At 49.4% G+C, this 19,590-nt stretch overlaps 1 protein-coding gene across 2 annotated transcripts in view; it reads left to right on the top strand.

Annotated features, from left to right (window-relative positions):
- Window positions 1-19,590, top strand: part of adgrv1 (adhesion G protein-coupled receptor V1) — a 138,032-nt gene that overhangs the window by 35,847 nt on the left and 82,595 nt on the right. The window contains exons 22-52 of one of the 2 annotated variants that reach the window (XM_034296435.1): window positions 56-232; window positions 2,120-2,300; window positions 2,718-2,908; window positions 3,094-3,223; window positions 3,843-3,923; window positions 4,380-4,519; window positions 4,726-5,335; window positions 5,578-5,793; window positions 5,886-6,101; window positions 6,654-6,898; window positions 7,030-7,211; window positions 7,344-8,143; window positions 8,594-8,803; window positions 9,311-9,441; window positions 9,624-9,723; window positions 10,080-10,259; window positions 10,572-10,741; window positions 11,456-11,543; window positions 11,810-11,836; window positions 12,494-12,572; window positions 12,730-12,868; window positions 13,109-13,250; window positions 13,382-13,647; window positions 14,034-14,209; window positions 14,300-14,427; window positions 14,554-14,732; window positions 16,436-16,573; window positions 16,820-16,900; window positions 17,057-17,318; window positions 18,404-18,517; window positions 19,200-19,422. In XM_034296435.1, coding sequence (XP_034152326.1) covers window positions 56-232; window positions 2,120-2,300; window positions 2,718-2,908; window positions 3,094-3,223; window positions 3,843-3,923; window positions 4,380-4,519; window positions 4,726-5,335; window positions 5,578-5,793; window positions 5,886-6,101; window positions 6,654-6,898; window positions 7,030-7,211; window positions 7,344-8,143; window positions 8,594-8,803; window positions 9,311-9,441; window positions 9,624-9,723; window positions 10,080-10,259; window positions 10,572-10,741; window positions 11,456-11,543; window positions 11,810-11,836; window positions 12,494-12,572; window positions 12,730-12,868; window positions 13,109-13,250; window positions 13,382-13,647; window positions 14,034-14,209; window positions 14,300-14,427; window positions 14,554-14,732; window positions 16,436-16,573; window positions 16,820-16,900; window positions 17,057-17,318; window positions 18,404-18,517; window positions 19,200-19,422 — 6,002 coding nt within the window. The remainder of the gene's footprint in view (window positions 1-55; window positions 233-2,119; window positions 2,301-2,717; window positions 2,909-3,093; window positions 3,224-3,842; window positions 3,924-4,379; window positions 4,520-4,725; window positions 5,336-5,577; window positions 5,794-5,885; window positions 6,102-6,653; window positions 6,899-7,029; window positions 7,212-7,343; window positions 8,144-8,593; window positions 8,804-9,310; window positions 9,442-9,623; window positions 9,724-10,079; window positions 10,260-10,571; window positions 10,742-11,455; window positions 11,544-11,809; window positions 11,837-12,493; window positions 12,573-12,729; window positions 12,869-13,108; window positions 13,251-13,381; window positions 13,648-14,033; window positions 14,210-14,299; window positions 14,428-14,553; window positions 14,733-16,435; window positions 16,574-16,819; window positions 16,901-17,056; window positions 17,319-18,403; window positions 18,518-19,199; window positions 19,423-19,590) is intronic. The other variant, XM_020052796.3, reaches the window with a different exon arrangement.

Here is a 19,590-nt window from a genome sequence, read left to right as displayed (position 1 = left end):
TGTAGTTGTTTAGCTCAGGGAGAATCACTAATAGACTCTGTTTGTCTGTGGCCAGACGTCAGAGGAAGGCTCCACCATGTCCTGTGTTGTAGAGCGAACACATGGGGCTCTGGATCATGTCTACCTCAACTACACTGTCACTCAGCTCAACTCCACCAGCAATGTTCTGGCCCACCAGGACTTTGCCAATGCCAGTGGGTCTGTGCTCTTCCTGCCTGGCCAGCGCTCTGAGGTGAGGGGGAAAACCCAGACTCCGATAACCACACACACACACACACACACACACACTGAGTTCTGGGAAGTATACCCTGCACTCTTCAATCATACATGAGCCAGGGAAACCCCATTGAACTATCAGCATGTAGAGCAACCCAATACATGCAGGAGAAAATTACACACAGTCACACACACATCTACACAGGGATTCACAAACACACATGAATACACACATCACCACAGGGATGTACAAACACACGAATACACACATCTACACAGAGATGTACAAACACATGAATAAACACATCTACACAGGGATGTACAAACACACATGAATACACACATCTACACAGAGATGTACAAACACATGAATACACACATCTACACAGAGATGTACAAACACATGAATACACACATCTACACAGAGATGTACAAACACATGAATACACACATCTACACAGAGATGTACAAACACATGAATACACACATCTACACAGAGATGTACAAACACATGAATACACACATCTACACAGGGATGTACAAATACACACATCTACACAGAGATGTACAAACACATGAATACACACATCTACACAGGGATGTACAAATACACACATCTACACAGGGATGTACAAACACACGAATACACACATCTACACAGGGATGTACAAACACACGAATACACACATCTACACAGGGATGTACAAACAGTATAATACACACATCTACACAGGGATGTACAAACAGTATAATACACACATCTACACAGGGATGTACAAACACACGAATACACACATCTACACAGAGATGTACAAACACACGAATACACACATCTACACAGGGATGTACAAACACACGAATACACACATCTACACAGAGATGTACAAACACACGAATACACACATCTACACAGGGATGTACAAACACATGAATACACACATTTACACAGGGATGTACAAACACACGAATACACACATCTACACAGGGATGTACAAACACATGAATACACACATCTACACAGGGATGTACAAACACATGAATACACACATCTAGACAGGGATGTACAAACAGTATAATACACACATCTACACAGGGATGTACAAACACATGAATACACACATCTAGACAGGGATGTACAAACACATGAATACACACATCTACACAGGGATGTACAAACAGTATAATACACACATCTACACAGGGATGTACAAACACATGAATACACACATCTACACAGGGATGTACAAACAGTATAATACACACATCTACACAGGGATGTACAAACACATAAATACACACATCTACACAGGGATGTACAAACACATGAATACACACATCTACACAGGGTTATACAAACACATGAATACACACATCTACACAGGGATGTACAAACAGTATAATACACACAAGTGTAAGGAGATCAGACTAAGTGATTATAAACAGACGGTCACAAACTGTTCAAGAGAAACATTGAACAGTTTTTCTGGATGTCTGGTTATACAGTGAAAAATGTAAAAGCAACAGTTTCATAGATTTTGTAAGAGGAATGCATGATCTTGGCTAGAACTTTTCTGGATATAATTTTTTTCCAGGGTCCTAAACTTTACATTCTGTGTTCCTACTTCTGTTCAGTGTATTTCATCCCCAAAAGCATTTAACTTTCATTCAGTGTAGTTGTTGAGTTCTAGCCCCACCCAGTGGCCGAAAGGAATTTGTAGTGAGAACAGGTGTCTCCTGCTAATTAGGCTTAAACAGTAGCTGAATCGAAAACACCATTTCTCTTCATTTGTTTCACGATAAGCGTTAAGACACCAAATTGGAATCTACACACTCTCTCATATGAAACGATATCATCCCCCTGCGCCTCTCACATGCCATGACATCAACACCCTGCAACTCCCAGGTCCTGAACCTGCTGGTGCTGGACGATGGCACCCCCGAGTTAGCGGAATCCTTCCAGGTCAACCTGGTGTCAGCGGAGTCGGGTGACGGGAAGCCGGGCGCCACCCCCACCAGTGGGGCCAGCGTCGACCCGAACAACTCAGCCACTACCGTCACCATCACGGCCAGTGACCATCCCTATGGTACTGAGTGACACACTCACCACTGTTCCACCGTACAAGCACATCATACATGGACACAATATTTTCTACTTTCATCAGTTTGTTAGGTCGGTGTCCTATGGGTTGTGCAGTGGTCTAATACTCTGCCTCCGGTGCATATTCTTAATGGTATGCCACTGTAGCGTGGGTTTGAGTCTGGCCCACTGCTATTTTCTCACGCTGTATATGGTGTTCACTTCTCTCCTTAAGAAAGAGCAATATGTGGAACAATCTTCAGTTGCAAGAAATTAAGTTAAGTTAAAGTTTTAACAGACTCAATTAGATGAAGGTTGTGGATGGTCCTGTGGTATATGATGTGGTCTGTTATGCGTTTCTTGTCTTCGGTGAGGCTAGATGAGCATCTGTTCTGAGTCCCGACACTCCATCTCTCCCCCCCAGGCCTGTTCCAGTTCCATGCCAGCATGCCGGCTGAGGGCATGATTCGCCCGGCAACAGAGCCTCCGCACGTCACGGTCAACGAGGAGGACGGTGTGATTCGCTTGCTGGTGGCCCGGGCCCAAGGCCTGCTGGGAAGAGTCATGGTTGGCTACAGGACCAACGGGACCTCCGACGGCCCTGAGTACTATAAAGTAATTCCTTTCCTTCCTCATACCGCAGATCAGGGGGCTCTGATTGGACGGTCAATGTTTACATTAATCACCAACACTTGAGTAAAACTGAAGATCTGAGTCCTGTGCATTTCACTTGTTTGATCGCCGTTTGATAATGAGCTCATATTGCCTATGGAACCATCTGTTACCCACGTTCCATGCAGGACTCTCATGGCGTGTTGGAGTTCTTGGAAGGAGAACGTATCAAGTACATCAGTGTGACTATCATCGACAACTCTGTGCCTGAGCTGGAGAAGGAGTTCAGGGTGGAACTCTACAATCCTGAAGGAGGAGGTAAGACGCCCCAATTCTTATGGTTGATTGGTCGGCCTATTGGCGGTGACTTTCTTACCTCCTGCTTTCTGTATTCTGCCGATTGTTTATAGTCCGACTTCCTATCCTGTGGTAGTCAACCCGTTTCCTGGAGGTCTGCAAAACTCAGCAAATTGATTAGTTTGGTATTTTGAACACACAGTCTTTCAAAGGGCCTCCAGGACTAGACAGGCATTCCTCAAGTCCTGTCCTGACTGATCCTGTCCTTCGTCACATTGTGTCCTTGTGTTTTTTTGCACGCCCCTGTGTGTTCTCTTCTGTTCCCCGTTCTTCTGGTGTGATCCTGTGTGTTCTCTTCTGATCCCCATTCTTCTGGTGTGATGCTGTGTTCTCTCTTCTGTTCCCCGTTCCTCTGGTGTGATCCTGTGTGCTCTCTTCTGATTCCCATTCTTCTGGTGTGATCCTGTGTGCTCTCTTCTGTTCCCTATTCTTCTGGTGTGATCCTGTGTTCTCTCTTCTGTTCCTTGTTCCTCTGGTGTGATCCTGTGTTCTCTCTTCTGTTCCCCGTTCCTCTGGTGTGATCCTGTGTGCTCTCTTCTGATCCCCATTCCTCTGGTGTGATCCTGTGTGACCCCAAAAGTGTCCGGGTTCCTTTGGGGTGAAGGCAGTGGCAGTGGGGAAAGTGACACTGACTTCTTCCTCCCGTTCCCTCACCATCGTGGTAAGACCACACACCCTCACCCCCCCCTCCACTCCTCCTCTCCCCACACCCCCAAATACCAACCATTCTATCAGACTGTTCTTTGCCTGTGTGTGTGTGTGTGTGTGTGTGTGTGGTATTCACATAGTAATGGGGGCCACTGAGAAATGCCCAAAGAGAGTGATGTGGGAAAGACAAATAGTCCATATATTGAGAGGCCAGCCGTGGTGAGTGGTGACCAGAACATGTCTCTGACCTCGGGAATAATTTTTCCTCTGTAGGGATTCAACTTCACACTTCCGTATAAAAAAAAACAACACAATTCATTGCGGTGTTCAGCGCTTTATGTTCGTAATACCGGCCGTGAATTTAGTTGTTTTGCTTGTCGTCCGGTTATGTCGTTAATGTTTGGCTGTGCTACTTCCCTGGCTGTTGGAATGTGCCTTGAGTTAGACTGAACGAGGTGTTCCTCCACAGCCAGCTTGGGTGTGGCCTCCCACATCACGGTGACCATTGCTGCCTCCGACGACGCGCACGGAGTCTTCCAGTTCAGCCAGACTTCTCTGTCTGTAAATGGTACAGAGCCTGAGGCGGGACGCAGCACTGTTCTCCTGCAGGTCTGTCTGTATGTTTGTCTGTCTGATTGACATTCAGTCAATCTGTCTATCTGTCTGACATTGTCTATCTGTCTGTCTATCTGCCTGACAGTCTATTTAAGTGTCTGTTTGTTTGACAATCTGCCTGTCTGTCTTAGTGTTAAGTTAACACTGGACATGCTCCTTCGAACTGAATCTAATCTCACTGTCTCCTCTAACTGGGACAGGTGGTGCGGTCTTTCGGGGCCCTGTCCAACGTCACCTTATTCTGGGAGGCCGAGGCCGACTCTGTGGATAACCTCATCCACAGGGTCGGGAACATTCCCTTCCTGGTGGGCCAGACCATGGGGGAGATTAAGCTTCAGGTGCCCGAGGACGAGGTCCCTGAGCTGGACAGGAGCTTTGGCGTGTCCCTGGTCAACGTCTCCCATGGGCGTCTGGGTGTCAGGGCCAGGGCCACGGTTACCGTGCTGGCCAGTGACGACCCGTACGGAGTGTTCGTCTTCTCAGAGAGCAGCAGGCCGGTCCGCCTGGCCGAGGCCGACGCCCTGGTCACCCTGACAATCCACAGGCAGAGGGGGATGATGGGAAGGGTGCGCGTGACCTATGGAACCCTGAGTGAGGTCGACGCCGCTCCTTTCACGACCCCGGGGGTGGGCCGGGCCAGCGAGGGCAACGACTTTGTACCCCTCCTGGAGTTCGTGGTGTTCGCAGCCAATCAGACTGAGGCTAATGTTACCCTTCACGTGCTAGATGACAAAGAACCCGAGAGGGACGAGTCCATATTCGTGGAGCTGATAAGTGTCAGTCTTATAGACAAACAGCAGGAGCGACCGAGTAAGTCACTGCCATAGAAATAGAAACGGTTCATTCTGTTTGTTATTTCTGTGGACTAGGGCGTTTTAGCGGCCTGTGCTCCTCTGGTGCACAAGGATTCTGGCGTGCTGCTAGTCCTTTACAGTTTCTTCTCTATCCTTTCCACTTTATAAAAAATTATTGTTACAAATATATCCAAAACAGTTGTGTCCGATGAGGAGTCATTTCAAACCGTGTTGTTTCCCCACGCGTCTTCTTCCTAGTCGACCAGTCTCCTCGTCTGGGTTCGAAGGCCGAGGTCGTGGCGCAGGTCATTGTGGAGGCCAGCGATGATGCGTTCGGGTACCTGCAGCTCTCCGCCCCGGCGGTCAGTGTGGCTGAGAACTACGTCGGGCCCATCATCAACGTCACCCGGATCGGTGGCATTTTCGCCGACGTCTCGGTCAAGTTCAGGGCCGTGCCGGTGACTGCCAGAGCTGGTGAGTGCGTCCTCAGTGGTGGCAGTAACGTCTTCATTTTATAGTAGGTTCTGCCGTGGTGTGTGCGTCTAACGGTGTGTGTGTCGCGGCAGGCGATGATTACAGCGTGGCGTCCTCCGACGTGGTTCTGTTGGAGGGAGAGACCAGTAAACCCGTCCCCATCTACGTTATCAACGACCTGGTTCCTGAGCTGGAGGAGACCTTCCGCATCGAGCTGCTCAACGTCACCACGGGGGGCGCTAAACTGGGGGCACTCACTCGCACCGTCGTTACCATCCTGCCTTCTGACGACCCTTTCGGAGCCTTCGGTTAGTCTCTCCCTCTGGTCCCCCTCTCTCCCTCTGGTCCCCCTCTCTCCCTCTCGTCCCCCTCTCTCCCTCTCGTCCCCCTCTCTCCCTCTGGTCCCCCTCTCTCCCTCTGGTCCCCCTCTCTCCCTCTGGTCCCCCTCCCAGCCTCTGGTCCCCCTCTCTCCCTCTGGTCCCCCTCCCAGCCTCTGGTCCCCCTCCCAGCCTCTGGTCCCCCTCTCTCCCTCTGGTCCCCCTCTCTCCCTCTGGTCCCCCTCTCTCCCTCTGGTCCCCCTCCCAGCCTCTGGTCCCCCTCTCTCCCTCTGGTCCGTGCGTACATGTTTAAAGTAAAAAAGAAAACTCACAAATATGGAAACTTGTACACACACACACACACACATGCGATATACAGATATTCAATTTACAGTACTCCTGTGGTTGTTCACTTAAATCCCTTAACAGTGAGTACATGATGCTGGTCACGATGCTCTAACGGAGCCCATTGGATAGGAATACCGTTGGTCAATCGTTGCCTGACCTGTTGGAACTCATCACAGCACTGTTTGTGTGTGCCAGTGTTTCAGGCTGCTCCTGTGACCATAGAAGAGCCGGGCGTGGGCTCCGTCCCGGTGCTGCTGCCCATCGCCCGTAACGCTGGCAACATCGGCACGGTGGCCGTCCAGTGGCGTGCCACGGTCAACGGAAGAGCGGCTGCGGGCGACCTTCGCCCTGTGTCTGGCGAGGTCGTCTTCGCGCCGGGGGAAACCATGAAGCCGCTGAAAGTCGAAGTCCTGGCGGACGATGTGCCGGAAATTGAAGAAGTAAATTGAAGAAGTTTCTCATTTGTTGCCAAGCAAAGCATGATTAGCCAGTCGGCGTTCAGAGTTCACACCGCTGGTTCTTCAGAAAACGGGTAGTGAATATATACCTCTAAGCGTTCCATTCTTTTCAGATAATCAAGGTGGAATTGACAGGTGCCACAAATGGAGGAAGCATTGGAGGAGACAGTGCTGTCAGTATCATCGTCCCAGCCAATGACAACCCGTATGGAACGGTCTTCTTCGACCAGGCTGTATATCTTGTGCAGGAACCTCTGGAGGGAATTTTCATGGCCAACGTCACTGTCCGTCGAAGGTTTGTCTTTTTAGTTCATCCGCACGCCTATGGCGACCACCGCCTTGTCCGGCAGCTTCCTCTTCAGTGCTAATCTTGGAGTCCGCCGTTGTTTGACGAGGCTCCACTAACACCCTCTCTCCATCCTGTCAGCGGTGGTCATTTTGGCCGGGTGGAGGTCTTCTACAGCACCGCGGAGATAGACGTGGTGGGCACGGCTCAGGAGGAGGGCCAGAACCTGCTGTCGTACTACGACCGCCCAGTGCCTGGGATACCCTCTGCCCCTGGGAAGCCCGTCAACATCAGCTCCCAGGGAGACGCCCTGGCTGACTGTGCTGCAGCCTGCCTGAGGGAGCCTTCCTGCCAGGCCTTCTCCCTGTCCCTCGTGGCCTCCTGCACCTGGGTGACCGGCTCGGCCACCGCGCTGATCCCGTCCAACCGGACCCTCACCTACGCCAAGAACGCCACAGCCGCCGCGGTTCTCTTCAGCTCGCAGGCGACGGCCGGGAGTGACTACACCGCCGTGGTGGCGCGGCAGGCCTTCCTGGAGGACGGCTCGGCCGTGGCCAACCTGACGGTGCCCATTCTGACGGACAAACTTCCCGAGATGGACGAAAGCTTCTCGGTCCGCATTCTGAAGGTGGCCCTTGTCGACACGACCGCGGTGGAGAAGAACCTGCCCACAGTTGGGCAACCGGACAAGGCTGTGGTCACTATCGGTGTGAATGGGGACGCCTTTGGGTTGTTCCTCGTCTACAGCCTCAGCCCGAACGCCACGCAGAACGGCCTCCATCTGGAGGTGAAGGAGGAGCCGGGCCTCTCAGTGCCCCTGGTCATAGAGAGGAGGGGGGGAAGCCTGGGGCGGGTGACTGTGGAGTGGAGGTCTGTGGGGGGAACGGCTACGCCCGGCATTGACTTCAGTGGGACTGGAGAAACACTGGTATTTGAAGAGGGTAGGTTTGAAATAACTTGAGGATGGTAAAGCATTGTTTTTTTTTGTATTAATACATATATATATTTATTCAGGGAATATATATACAGTGTATATATATATATATATATGTATATGTATATGTTTTTATGCTATTGCTATTGAATTGCTTCTATGTATGAACTGTGCTATATAAATAAACTTGCTTGCTAAATATACAGCTCTGGAAAAGATTAAGAGACCACTGCACCTTTTTCTTTCCTTTCCCAAAAAAGTTGAAAAGGAAAGTTTTGAGTGCGGAACAGAATCGTTCAATTTGCAGTGGCCTCTTAATTTTAACACTTCTGTTCCTCACTCAAAACCTTCCTTCTCAACTTTTTTGGAAAGGACAGAAAAGGTGCAGTGGTCTCTTAATTTGTTCCGGAGCTGTGGAGTATATATTCATAGTGTATAACTTTCTCTCACCCCAAAGGGGTTTTGAAGAAAACCATTGAGATAGTGATTGCAGATGACTTGGAGCCAGAGGACAGCGAGGCCCTGATGATTGGCTTGGTTAAGACGGCAGGGGGCAGCCGGATCCTGCCCAGCTCGGACATGGTAACCATCATCATCCTGGCTAGCGACAACGTGGCTGGAGTTGTGGGCTTTCACGCCGCCTCGCTGTCTGTCTTCGCCAGAGAAGGTGAGCACAGCCCCAAAACATCTAGCAAATAGCCGGGCCACTAATGCCGACTGACCTTTGACCGCTGACCTGTGATAGTAAGGCAGCCTGTGGTAAGAGCATTATTTCTGAAAGTCCGCCAGCTACCATACCTGAACCTCATTCACCTCCTTTGCCTTCTTATGGGTTCAGAGGCACGTAATGAATTAATGAAGGAATGTAAGGCATTGAGTGGAGCATGTTGAAGCAGGTGACTCAGGTAGATTCATGGAGGCATGGCTCATTGGGTTTGGTTGAGAGAGGCCATTCACTGTTATCTGTGTTGTCTGTGGCAAATCCATACACAATATCCCAATGGAATGACCAAAGTGTGAAGGCTAACAATCGACTTAGCAAATCCTGTCCCAGTCTACTAATGTAAAACAACAGACCAATTGCCCATACGTACGAACAAGCGGTCAGCTTTAATACCTGATGTTAGTGACTAATGTGTGTGTTTGTGCCTATGTGGGTTTGTTTGTGCCACAGGAGAGAGGCTGCACCTCTTGGTGACCAGGACAGCCCCCGGTCTGGGGAACGTCACAGTGGAGTGGGCCGTCCAAGGCCCCCGCGTTGACCAGACCTTCACACGCGTAGCAGGACTTTTGACCTTCACCCAGGTCAAACACCACTTAGGGCTTCACAGTTTCCCACTGTTAAACATTCTCAATAGCTAGTGGAAATCTGACTTTTGAACTGTATAATGTTGAGCGTGGTTGACAGTTAACATCCCATGTGTAATGGGAGGTTATTTCAGTGCGTGCGCTGTGTGTTGTTAGAGCGTGTGTTGTCACTCAAACAGGGAACACTGAACACCACAATAGACCTCCAGCTGCTGGATGACCCTACGCCCGAGGAGAAGGAGGAGTACAAGGTGGTGCTGTCCAACATCCGTACCTATGGTAAACCACATCCTCTGCCCCATTCACTTCTAAAACCACACCCTACAGAGGGCCTAAGTTCCTCCCCACGATACAGACGATCTGACATTAAACAACAGTATGTGTGAAATAATGGGCAGAATTACTTCTGGCACGCTGAACAAATCATGATTTGAAAGGTTTGTATTTTTTATTGTATTTTAAAAGGCTAGGGATTCAAAGCGAGAAGGCACCGAGGTTTTTCATCGCTGTTCCAATCTTTTCACTGTACACTTAAACCCAGAATTTCATGGGGCGTCTCACCAGTTATGCAAGACATCTGTGCTCGCCACACTGAGTGTTTGTGTGGACAGTGTCATTGTTCTGTCCTCCGCCAGGTGTTGTAGTAACGGGTCAGGCAGCGCTGGACGTACAGAGGCGCCAGGCGGTGGTTACCGTGGAGACAAGTGATGTTCCATTTGGGATGCTGAGCATCGCCCCTTCCTCCATGAGCCTGATCACAGAGGAGCGGGACGTCACTCTGAACATCTTCATCAACAGAGAGCCTGGGGCTTCAGGTTGGTCTGGGATTCAGAACGAGACCAGCTGGGATGGTTAGATTCTTTACTGATCACTTGATATGACCAGGAAAACCTCCTGGCCTTAATGATGGGAAAAGGTGTAACTTCCAGCTGTTAACCGCTTAGGCTTCATTTACATAGGCTGACAAATTCTGATATTATTTATGAAAGCAAACCTTTTGCCAAAATTATCAGATTTTGTCAAATGACAAATTATGACAAAATAACTCCAATCACGGTATGTTATGTGACTTCTAATTAAAAGAGTTATACTTGTGAGTCAACTGAGTGTTGTTGTTTGGTTTCCAGGGGCGGTGAATATCAGCTACGAGACGGTTCAAGGGTCTCTCCAGGATCTGTCTCAGGTGGAGGGGGGCGGGGCCCTGGCCGAACCAGGAAAAGACTTTGTCCATGCATCTGGCTCAGTGATCATTCAGGACGGACAGACCTCTGTGGCCATCCCGATCACCATACTGGATGTAAGGCCACCAGGGCAGGGCTCGAAAGCCTTGTCATCAGAGTTTCTGTTTATTTTAGTTAACTGTGTGGCCACCACGCCAAACGCTGTCAGTTATCACAAGTGGTTTTCTTAGTGCCCTGGAAGGTAAAAGATGAGGATGGTGTATTTTCCAAGTCTTCTTACCGTGTAAGTTTAGTCTATATTATCTCCGGACTCACCATGCCATTCTGCAGTCTGAATACAGACCACAAACAAGGTCAATATGCATTGAGGCTGGCAAAGGGAAAACATCCGTCCATCATGTAAACACATTCAAACATTTGCAGAATTCCCAAAAATTTACATTACAGCAATTTCTTACACAAGGTTGGAACAGTTCTTACAGGTTGGTGGTCAGATTAGTTCTCATATGTTGGGGTTGGAACAGTTCTTACAGGTAGGTGGTCGGATTAGTTCTCATATGTTGGGGTTGGAACAGTTCTTACAGGTAGGTGGTCAGATTAGTTCTCATGTTGGGGTTGGAATAGTTCTTTCAGTACAAAGTAGGATCCTGAAACAGTTCTTGCAGGTAGGGGTCAGAAGAGTTCAAACAGGAAGGGGTTGCATTGAAGGTGGGGGTTGGTCACTATGCAGACAAACTTACAAACATTAACCTTCTGGCGTAGCAACCAACTAGGCGTTCTCAGATAATACTGATGATATTTAACAGATATTGGTTAATTTCATCTTTTAGGACGACATCCCTGAGTTGCAGGAGTTCTTCCTGGTCAATGTGACGTCTGCAGTTATCATCAGCACCTCGTCAGCTGTTCCTGAACTAGGTAATCTGGCTTGGTGTATGGGAAACCCTGTTCCAAACCACAAGCAAGGCATTTCATGTGGTCATGGTTTCACCACATCACCTGCCAATCACTTTTCATTCTGTAATTCTAAGGGTTCCAAGTGTTCTGTTCTGCTCTTTACGTTGTCTGTCCTTAACTTCCTGTACTGTAATTGACCCTTTTTTTCCATTCCATGTTGTGACATATTCTGTGTGATTTTATCTCCTTATGTTTTCCCTTTTCGCTGTTTCCTTCTGTGTGACCAGTAGAAGTTGTATATTTTACACTGAAAGGTAACATATGTTGTTTGTGTTAGGGTACAGTGGCATGCTTGGCATTGTGCTTAATGGCTTACGTGGTTCATTCACAGTACATTCAGCTATAGTGCATGTATGTCAGTTATCTTAGAATTGGAGATCCTTGCCAGAACTGTGAAAGCCTTACCATAGCCAAGTTTCTGAATGGGTAACTTAAGAGAACTTGGAATATCCAAAATACTACAGGAACTAGATAGGCAACTGGCCCATCTGCCAGGACTCAGGGGCTATGATTCTCCTGAATAATTTCTCGGTTGATTGAGCCACTCATGGGATTTGGGTCACGGTGTGGTGAAAATTGGGGGCAGCCAAACCAACGCTCTAAATGGCTCTTCTCGCAGCCTGGGCCCTGTGCGACAGACATACGCAGACACAAATACACTCACCGCCGCTCGGAGCGTCATAAATCTGCAAGCACATAATTGGACTTTTCAACTGGCTGCCTGTAAAAAGCCCTGATCTCCAGTTGCATCACACGAGTGTGGCCTCTTTAGTTACTCTGGCCAAGCTACTGCTGTTCTAGTTATCAGGCCGCCGCTGATGCTAGTTTTTCTTTTGTGATGATAATACTACTTGAATAAAACTTTAGGACCTGAGCTGCCTTTTCCTAGCGTGATACCTTTTCCTCTTCAGACACCCACGGTCTAGTGGCAGAAATCACCATCGGCGCCAGCGATGGAGTTCGAGGCGTCATTGAATGGACAAACACTAAGTAAGTGGCCCTACGTTCCATCCCCTTGTTCCCAGGCGTTAGCCTTGCGTGTTTCCCTTTTCCCCGAGGTTGTGTGTACGTGCGATGTTGCCCCTAGCGACCCTACCCGTGTTCTCGAGCGACCGGATGTTGATTGGCCTCGTGCTTTTCCTTGTAGCTTTGAGGTGAACGAGAGCGCGGGCGCGCTGACGCTGGTTGCCTATCGGAGTGCCGGGACCTACGGCAACGTCTCGCTCCTCTTCTACGCCCAGAACCTGGAGGCTCAGCTGGGCCTGGACTACAATGCCACCCCCTCGGTGAGACGCTGCCCCAAACCCGCCAGCCAGCCAGCCAGTCAGTCAGTCAGTCAGAGGGCTTTGTGTGTATCAAACAATGCCAAGCATTGAAATGTTCACAAAGAAATACCAAGACTTAATATTATGTGGTGTAGGCTTCGGTAGTGTGTTTTCCCTGACCTTGTGGTTCGAACCGGAAAACCCGCTGTGCCCCACCAATGAGTTAGAACACTTCAGGCCTGTAAATCATTCGTTCTCCAGGTGCTCCACTTTGCCAACGGGGAGAGGCATCAGTTCGTGGAGGTGCAGATCATTGACGACGCTGTCCCAGAGGGAGACGAACGGTTCCAGCTGATCCTGGCGAACCCGTCGTCGGGGCTGGGCCTGGGGGCCAATACCACAGGTAGGATGTGCTGGGAGCATCATACACATTCATTACCTCCATGTGTTGTAGTGGACCATGTATGCGTAGTCTAGTGGTCTCGCAGACATTGCCGGTTGTACAAAACTGGTCTCCCTTGCCTGTCTCCGTAGCGACGGTGAGCATAATGGCGAGCGACGACGGGCACGGGGTCATTTCCTTCAACAGCAGCCAGCCCTTCCTGCTGAGGGAGCCCACGGCAGCGTCGGGGCAGGGGGAGAGCATGGCAACGCTGTACGTGGTGAGGGACCCGCCCCAGGGCACGTTCGGCATCGTCACCGTCCAGTTCGCCGTCACAGACGCCAACGGGACGCTGGCGGCGGGCGACCTCATGCCGTCGCAGGGCACCGTGGTGCTGGAGGAGGGAGTCAGGTTCAAGGTGACCAAATACTTCTGTCAGTCTGAAATGTACAAGAGGACTTGTTTAAAATACAGTATATTGGTGGGTTGATTAAAGTTGAATTTGGGCATTAAGGCCATGTAGTACACGTGGATACAGCCTCAAACCCAGAGGTTGTTGGTATTATACTCTAGATACCAAGGTAATTAGAACAGTTGGACGTTACTTTTCATACAGGTGGTAAACCAGTATTCACTGTTCGGACCACCCAGACAAGGTCATCAGTGTGATTTGGACAGTTGCAAAGCCTGACAGGTTTTGATGGGTTTAAGCTGAAAGATCAAAGATACGTGGGCCTAAAGATCCCTATATATTCTCCTGTTGACAACTTCCGATGTTGATGTACTGCTACTGTGATCTCCAAGACTCTGGAGATCTGGGCGGTTCTGGACGAGGAGCCAGAGGGAAACGAAACGTTCACGGTGACGCTGTCCGGTCCAACGGGAGGGGCGCGGCTCGGGGACTCAGTCCAAGCCCACATCGCTGTGCTGCAGAACTCTGCCCCGCTGGGGCTCTTCCGCATCGCCCCCTCCGTCAACAGGTGAGCACGAGGTCGCGCACACGGACACGCGCACGGAGATGGACGCACGCACGCACTTACGCACTCACGCATGTCCATCCATCTGTGCAGGACGAGCGGCACGGTGGTGGGGGAGGAGGGTGTTACGGCCGTGTTCCTAACGGTGTCCCGCAGCAACGGCCTGGAGGCAGCGGTCAGTGTGGAGTGGCAAACCAAGCCGGGCACAGCCGTCGCCATGGGTAAGACACTGTGACTCTGAATCGTTGTCCATCACTATCGCTGCACGGTCCGTTTGCAATCTCACATCCAAGTGTGTGTGTGTGTGTTACGTACTGGATGTTGTGATTGCACTGGTCTGTTTTCAGAGGGGAGTCTTCCCGTGATGGCGGTGTTTCAGATCCTCCCAGAGACCCCCACCTCAGGCTGGTGTTCCCTGCCGGGCGGAGCCTCTGTGGCCTTGAGGCTGGGCAGCCCATCCCCCGGCAGCTCCACGCAGACCCACGCCACTTTCTACCGGTGGCAGGGGGTTTTGGTGCCTGTACAGGTAATTGCAGTATTTCACACATGTGATGTATCTGAACATTGTCCTGTAAGTACTTCATACATAACTGTTTTTATTATCATTGGCCATAAGCACCTCTGGAGATGGTGGTACATAAAATCGGTAAATGTTGACCTCTGAAAGGCTAAGCAAGGAACTCGATCTTCAGTATATCAAACAATCCCATGTATTTTATTAATTATTTCTGGACCGTGTAAGCAGAGCCTTCTAAGAAGAGTGAATGTCTCTTACTGAGTGACTGACTCACTGACTGACTGACTACCCCTTGTTAAATAGCATCGTGGTTAGAGAAGCAGACTTGTAGGTCCTAAGTTCGTATCTCGTCGCAGGCAAAGCGAAGTACGCAGTGAGAATTATTCTATTATAAAATAGTTTCTTGTTTTTATTACATCAGAGGTTGTTACAAAGTGCTTGTACAGATACCCAGCCTGAAACCCAAAAGAGCAAGCAACAACAAGAAATTGAAGCACAGTGGCTAGGAAAAACTCCCTGGAAGGGTCAGAACTTAGGAAGAAACCTAGAGAAGAGCCAGACTCTGATGGGTGTCCAGTCCTCTTCTGTCTGTGCCAAGTGAACATTATAAGAGTACAAGAGACCTTATGGGCCACGTCAATGTCTTTGCATGTTCAGATGGCCAGCAGGACAATAAATACAGAAGGGCTGTGTCCAGAGTCATTAAACAGAATCTGAGTCAGCTGCACAACCAAGTGGACAAGGACAGGGACGGCCAGGTGGAAAAGGACATAGACGGCCAGGTGGAAAAGGACATAGAAGACCAGGTGGAAAAGGACAGGGATGACCAGGTGGACAAGGACAGGAATGACCAGGTGGACAAGGACATGGACGGCCAGGTGGACAAGGACAGGGACGGCCAGGTGGACAAGGACAGGGACGGCCAGGTGGACAAGGACAGGGATGACCAGGTGGACAAGGACAGGGACGGCCAGGTGGAAAAGGACATAGACGACCAGGTGGACAAGGACAGGGATGACCAGGTGAAAAAGGACAGGGACGACCAGGTGGGGTGTGGGCAGTGACAGCAGGAATCATCAGCTAGATGTCTTCAACCCTAGCCAGGAGGATTTTGGACAGGGACAGGTAGTCCTGAGGCGTGGTCAAAGGGCTAAGGTTCTCCTAAGATTCAACAGGATACCAGAATAATTAGAGGAAGCATTCCTTGGATCCAAAGGACACACCAGCTTATATTTCCGACTGAACCTAGTTCCCTGTCACATCAACAAAAGCAACATTTAAAATTGTGGCTGTCACAGGACAGCCTGACCCTTGTCCCCCGGCACAAAACTATTTCAGTGACTGAGACCTGTGATTGTCTGAGCAGTCGGCTTCATGCTAACCTGTGATTGGCTAAGTGGTCATGTACAGTCAGAGTTATACAGTGGAAATGGTTTTGCGGACACAGATTAAACCTAGTCTAGGACAAAAAAAATAAACCTCAATGGAGTTCTCCATTGACCTTGATTTTTTTTGCCCCCAGGCTTAACCTTTTTACACAAAAGGGGCCCTAAATGTTAAGCAGAAAGTGAATAAAGGGTAGGAATCACTGAGGTAAGGGAAGACATTACCGAGTTCAGGTGGCTGCCTTGCTTTGTGCTGCATCAAGTCAATGTAGTGATGGGCCATTACCACAATGTGACGATGTATGGCGGTGCTCTCTGTGCTTTCAGTCTGTGAGGATAGAGAAGCCTGGCGCGTGTGTGGGCTTTTCAGGGAACTCCTCGACCTATGTGGCCATCGCCCACGGTGTTCCCCCTGCTGTCAACCTCAGCCTGTTCAGGATACAGCCAGACCTCAACCTGACACTGGTGAAGCGCCGCACGTCTTTCCCTTTGATTGTTGTCTGTTCATTTGTGGTCCCGATGATGCTTTTTTCCCGCCTCTAATTATGTGAGATCTACTGTTACCCAGTAGTGATTAAGAACTGTTAAAGAAAAAAAACACATAATTTTTTATTTCAATAATCGCTTCTTCGTGACTGGTCACGCTGTGTTAGTGGATTTTTGCGGGAGAATTGTGTTGACTGCACTGAAATGCAAACCTTGTCCGTCTAGGAACAAACGTTGTCTGTTGAAGCGCTTGATGTCAAATACTTCTCAGTCGATGCAAACGACTACATGATCGCCTCAAGTCAGGTGAGTTTGGGTGTTAAATGAACACGACTTGCTCTGAGCTGTAAGACCCATTGGTCCTGCCCAGGTTCCACCGCCTGGAATAGCCAAGCCCAGAGACAACACACCCTCTGGTGTCGAATCCGTGTAAGCCCGTGGCTAACCTCCCGTTTGCACCAGGTGTTTGTTCGGACTGGCAGAACCTTCGCTGTTCACCAGAGCCTGGAGCTCCAGGGTGTTCTCAGCGTGTCGCCCTTCTACCATGGGGCCAGTGCCCACCTGGCTGCCTGCGCGAGGCGAGAGACGGAGGACGGCTGCGTGACGCTCCGGTGGAGCGGAGGACGCTTCCAGGACCCCAGTCCTCTGCCTTTCAGCAGCAGAGCTCGGCGGGTGGAGTCTCTCAACGTGGGAGCCGACACACTCCTGCTGATCGTCACTGATGGTGATTTCACACAAGCTCCACAAACTACACCCGCTGGGTACAGCACATTAAGGGGACAGCACATTAAGGGGACAGCACATTAAGGGGACAGCACATTAAGGGGACAGCACATCAAGGGTACATTGTGTTCTTCAGATATTAGAAGGCATAATTGTCTCTAGTACTCTGTAGACCAGAAACTGAATTATGTGCAAAGACAGGAAGGAGTGAGGCGACAAAAGTCCTTATGTATATTGAAGCATGTATTTATGTTTCAATGGAACACCACAGGCCACATTCCTCATAAGGGAAGAAGTAGGTATTTGTTCTGATGTGAGTTCAGTGGAAGGCTCTCGGTAGAAGGCCAACCACAGCCAGGGTCCGCGGGTGTAATTTACAGTAGCTGGGTGTGTCTGCCTGAAGTATAGCAGAACCACCCTCTGAACGAGCAGAGCGCTAACACAAACATATGCATGTGTTTGTTTGTCTGTCTGATTTTACTAAGCGGTCCCCGCAAGAAAAAAACGGACAGGTTTAGGATAAAACATACCTTTTGGGGTTATCGTTAGAATTAGAGTTTGTTTGGGTTTAAGGTTCGGTGTTATGGATTAGTCTAGACATTAAGGTCAGTTCACTGACGTCCAGACTTGGGGACTGGGAATACTTTTTTTCTGGTCCCCGCAAGGATAGAAGAAAATATAAATAAACTAATTGTGTGTGTGTATGGCTGTGTTTGCGTTTGTGTGTGTGTTTGTGTGCATTTGCGTGTGTTTGTGTGTATATGGCTATGATTGTGTGTGTTTGTGTGTGTGTGTGTGTGTGTGTGTGTATATGGCCATGGTTTGTCTGTGCATTTGTGTGTGTGTGTGTGTGTGCGTTTGTGGTTGTGTGTGTTTGTGTGTATATGGCTATGTTTTTGGTGTGTGTGTCTGTGTTTGATTGTGTATGGCTGTGTTTGTGTATTTGTGTGTGTTTGTGTGTGTTTTTGTGTATATGGTTGTGTTTGTGTTCTGTGCATTTGTGTGGGTGTGTGTCTATATGGTTGTGTTTGTGTGTGTTGTGTGCATTTGTGTGTACGTTGTGTGTGTTTGTGGTTCTATCCCCAGATTCCTGTGAGGTGTTTTTATGGGGTAACCAGCAGCAGGTCCCCCAACACAGCCAGTCCATCCCCCACCCTCACCTGACCTCGGCCCACCTCTTCACCCTGCCCTCAGGAATCAGTGAGTACACACAAAACACACACACACACCCACACCCACACACAGCCGGTCAATAATGATGGTTATGACTGAAGTGTTATTGTGATGATGAGGGTGTCAGGCCAGACACATTAGATATGTGAACGTCAATTCTGCTGACACAGTTAATATTTTAATTAACGGATATCCCACTAACACTATCGACACTCTGTCTCTCTCTCTCTGTCTGTCTGTCACTCTCTGTCTGTCTGTGTCTCTCTCTGTCTGTCTGTGTCTCTCTCTGTCTGTCTGTGTCTCTGTCTGTCTGTCTGTCTGTGTCTCTGTCTGTCTGTGTCTCTGTCTGTCTGTCTGTGTCTCTGTCTGTCTGTGTCTCTCTCTGTCTGTCTGTCTGTGTCTCTCTCTGTCTGTCTGTCTGTCTGTCTCTGTCTGTCTGTCTGTCTCTGTGTGTCTCTCTCTGTCTGTCTGTCTGTCTGTCTGTGTCTCTCTCTGTCTGTCTGTCTGTCTGTGTCTCTCTCTGTCTGTCTGTCTGTCTGTGTCTCTGTCTGTCTGTGTCTCTCTCTGTCTGTCTGTGTCTCTCTCTGTCTGTCTGTCTGTCTCTGTCTGTCTGTCTGTCTCTGTGTGTCTCTCTCTCTCTGTCTGTCTGTCTGTGTCTCTCTCTGTCTGTCTGTCTCTGTGTGTCTCTCTCTGTCTGTCTGTCTCTCAGCCCATGTCCTGCTGGCGGGGAGGAATGGCTCCTTTCTGTACACCTGGAGGACTGACGTCAGCCTATTTGCTATGGTGCTCAGGGCTTCTCCAGCCTCTGCCTTCCTCTATCTACCACTCCCTTACTTCAACTCCACCAGGAGTCTCTTGGCTGCCAGCGATTCCTCCGGTTCCACTGTGTACGAGCTCACCTCTGTCTCCAACCGCTCCGACTTCATTCCCAGGTGTGTGCCATTTGTTCCCATAGCAACCCCCACGCTCTGTTCTCATTAAAACTTTGAGGAAAAGTGTCATTTTCATTGTGACTTGAGTCTGTTGTTAGATTTAGGCTGATCTAGTCTGATTTAGGTTGTTTTAGTATGATTCCGTCTGTTTTAGTCTGATTCAGACTG

Source organism: Esox lucius, chromosome 13, assembly GCF_011004845.1.
Source record: "Esox lucius isolate fEsoLuc1 chromosome 13, fEsoLuc1.pri, whole genome shotgun sequence".
Lineage (NCBI taxonomy): Eukaryota > Metazoa > Chordata > Actinopteri > Esociformes > Esocidae > Esox > Esox lucius.
This window is presented reverse-complemented; position numbering and strand designations above follow the sequence as displayed.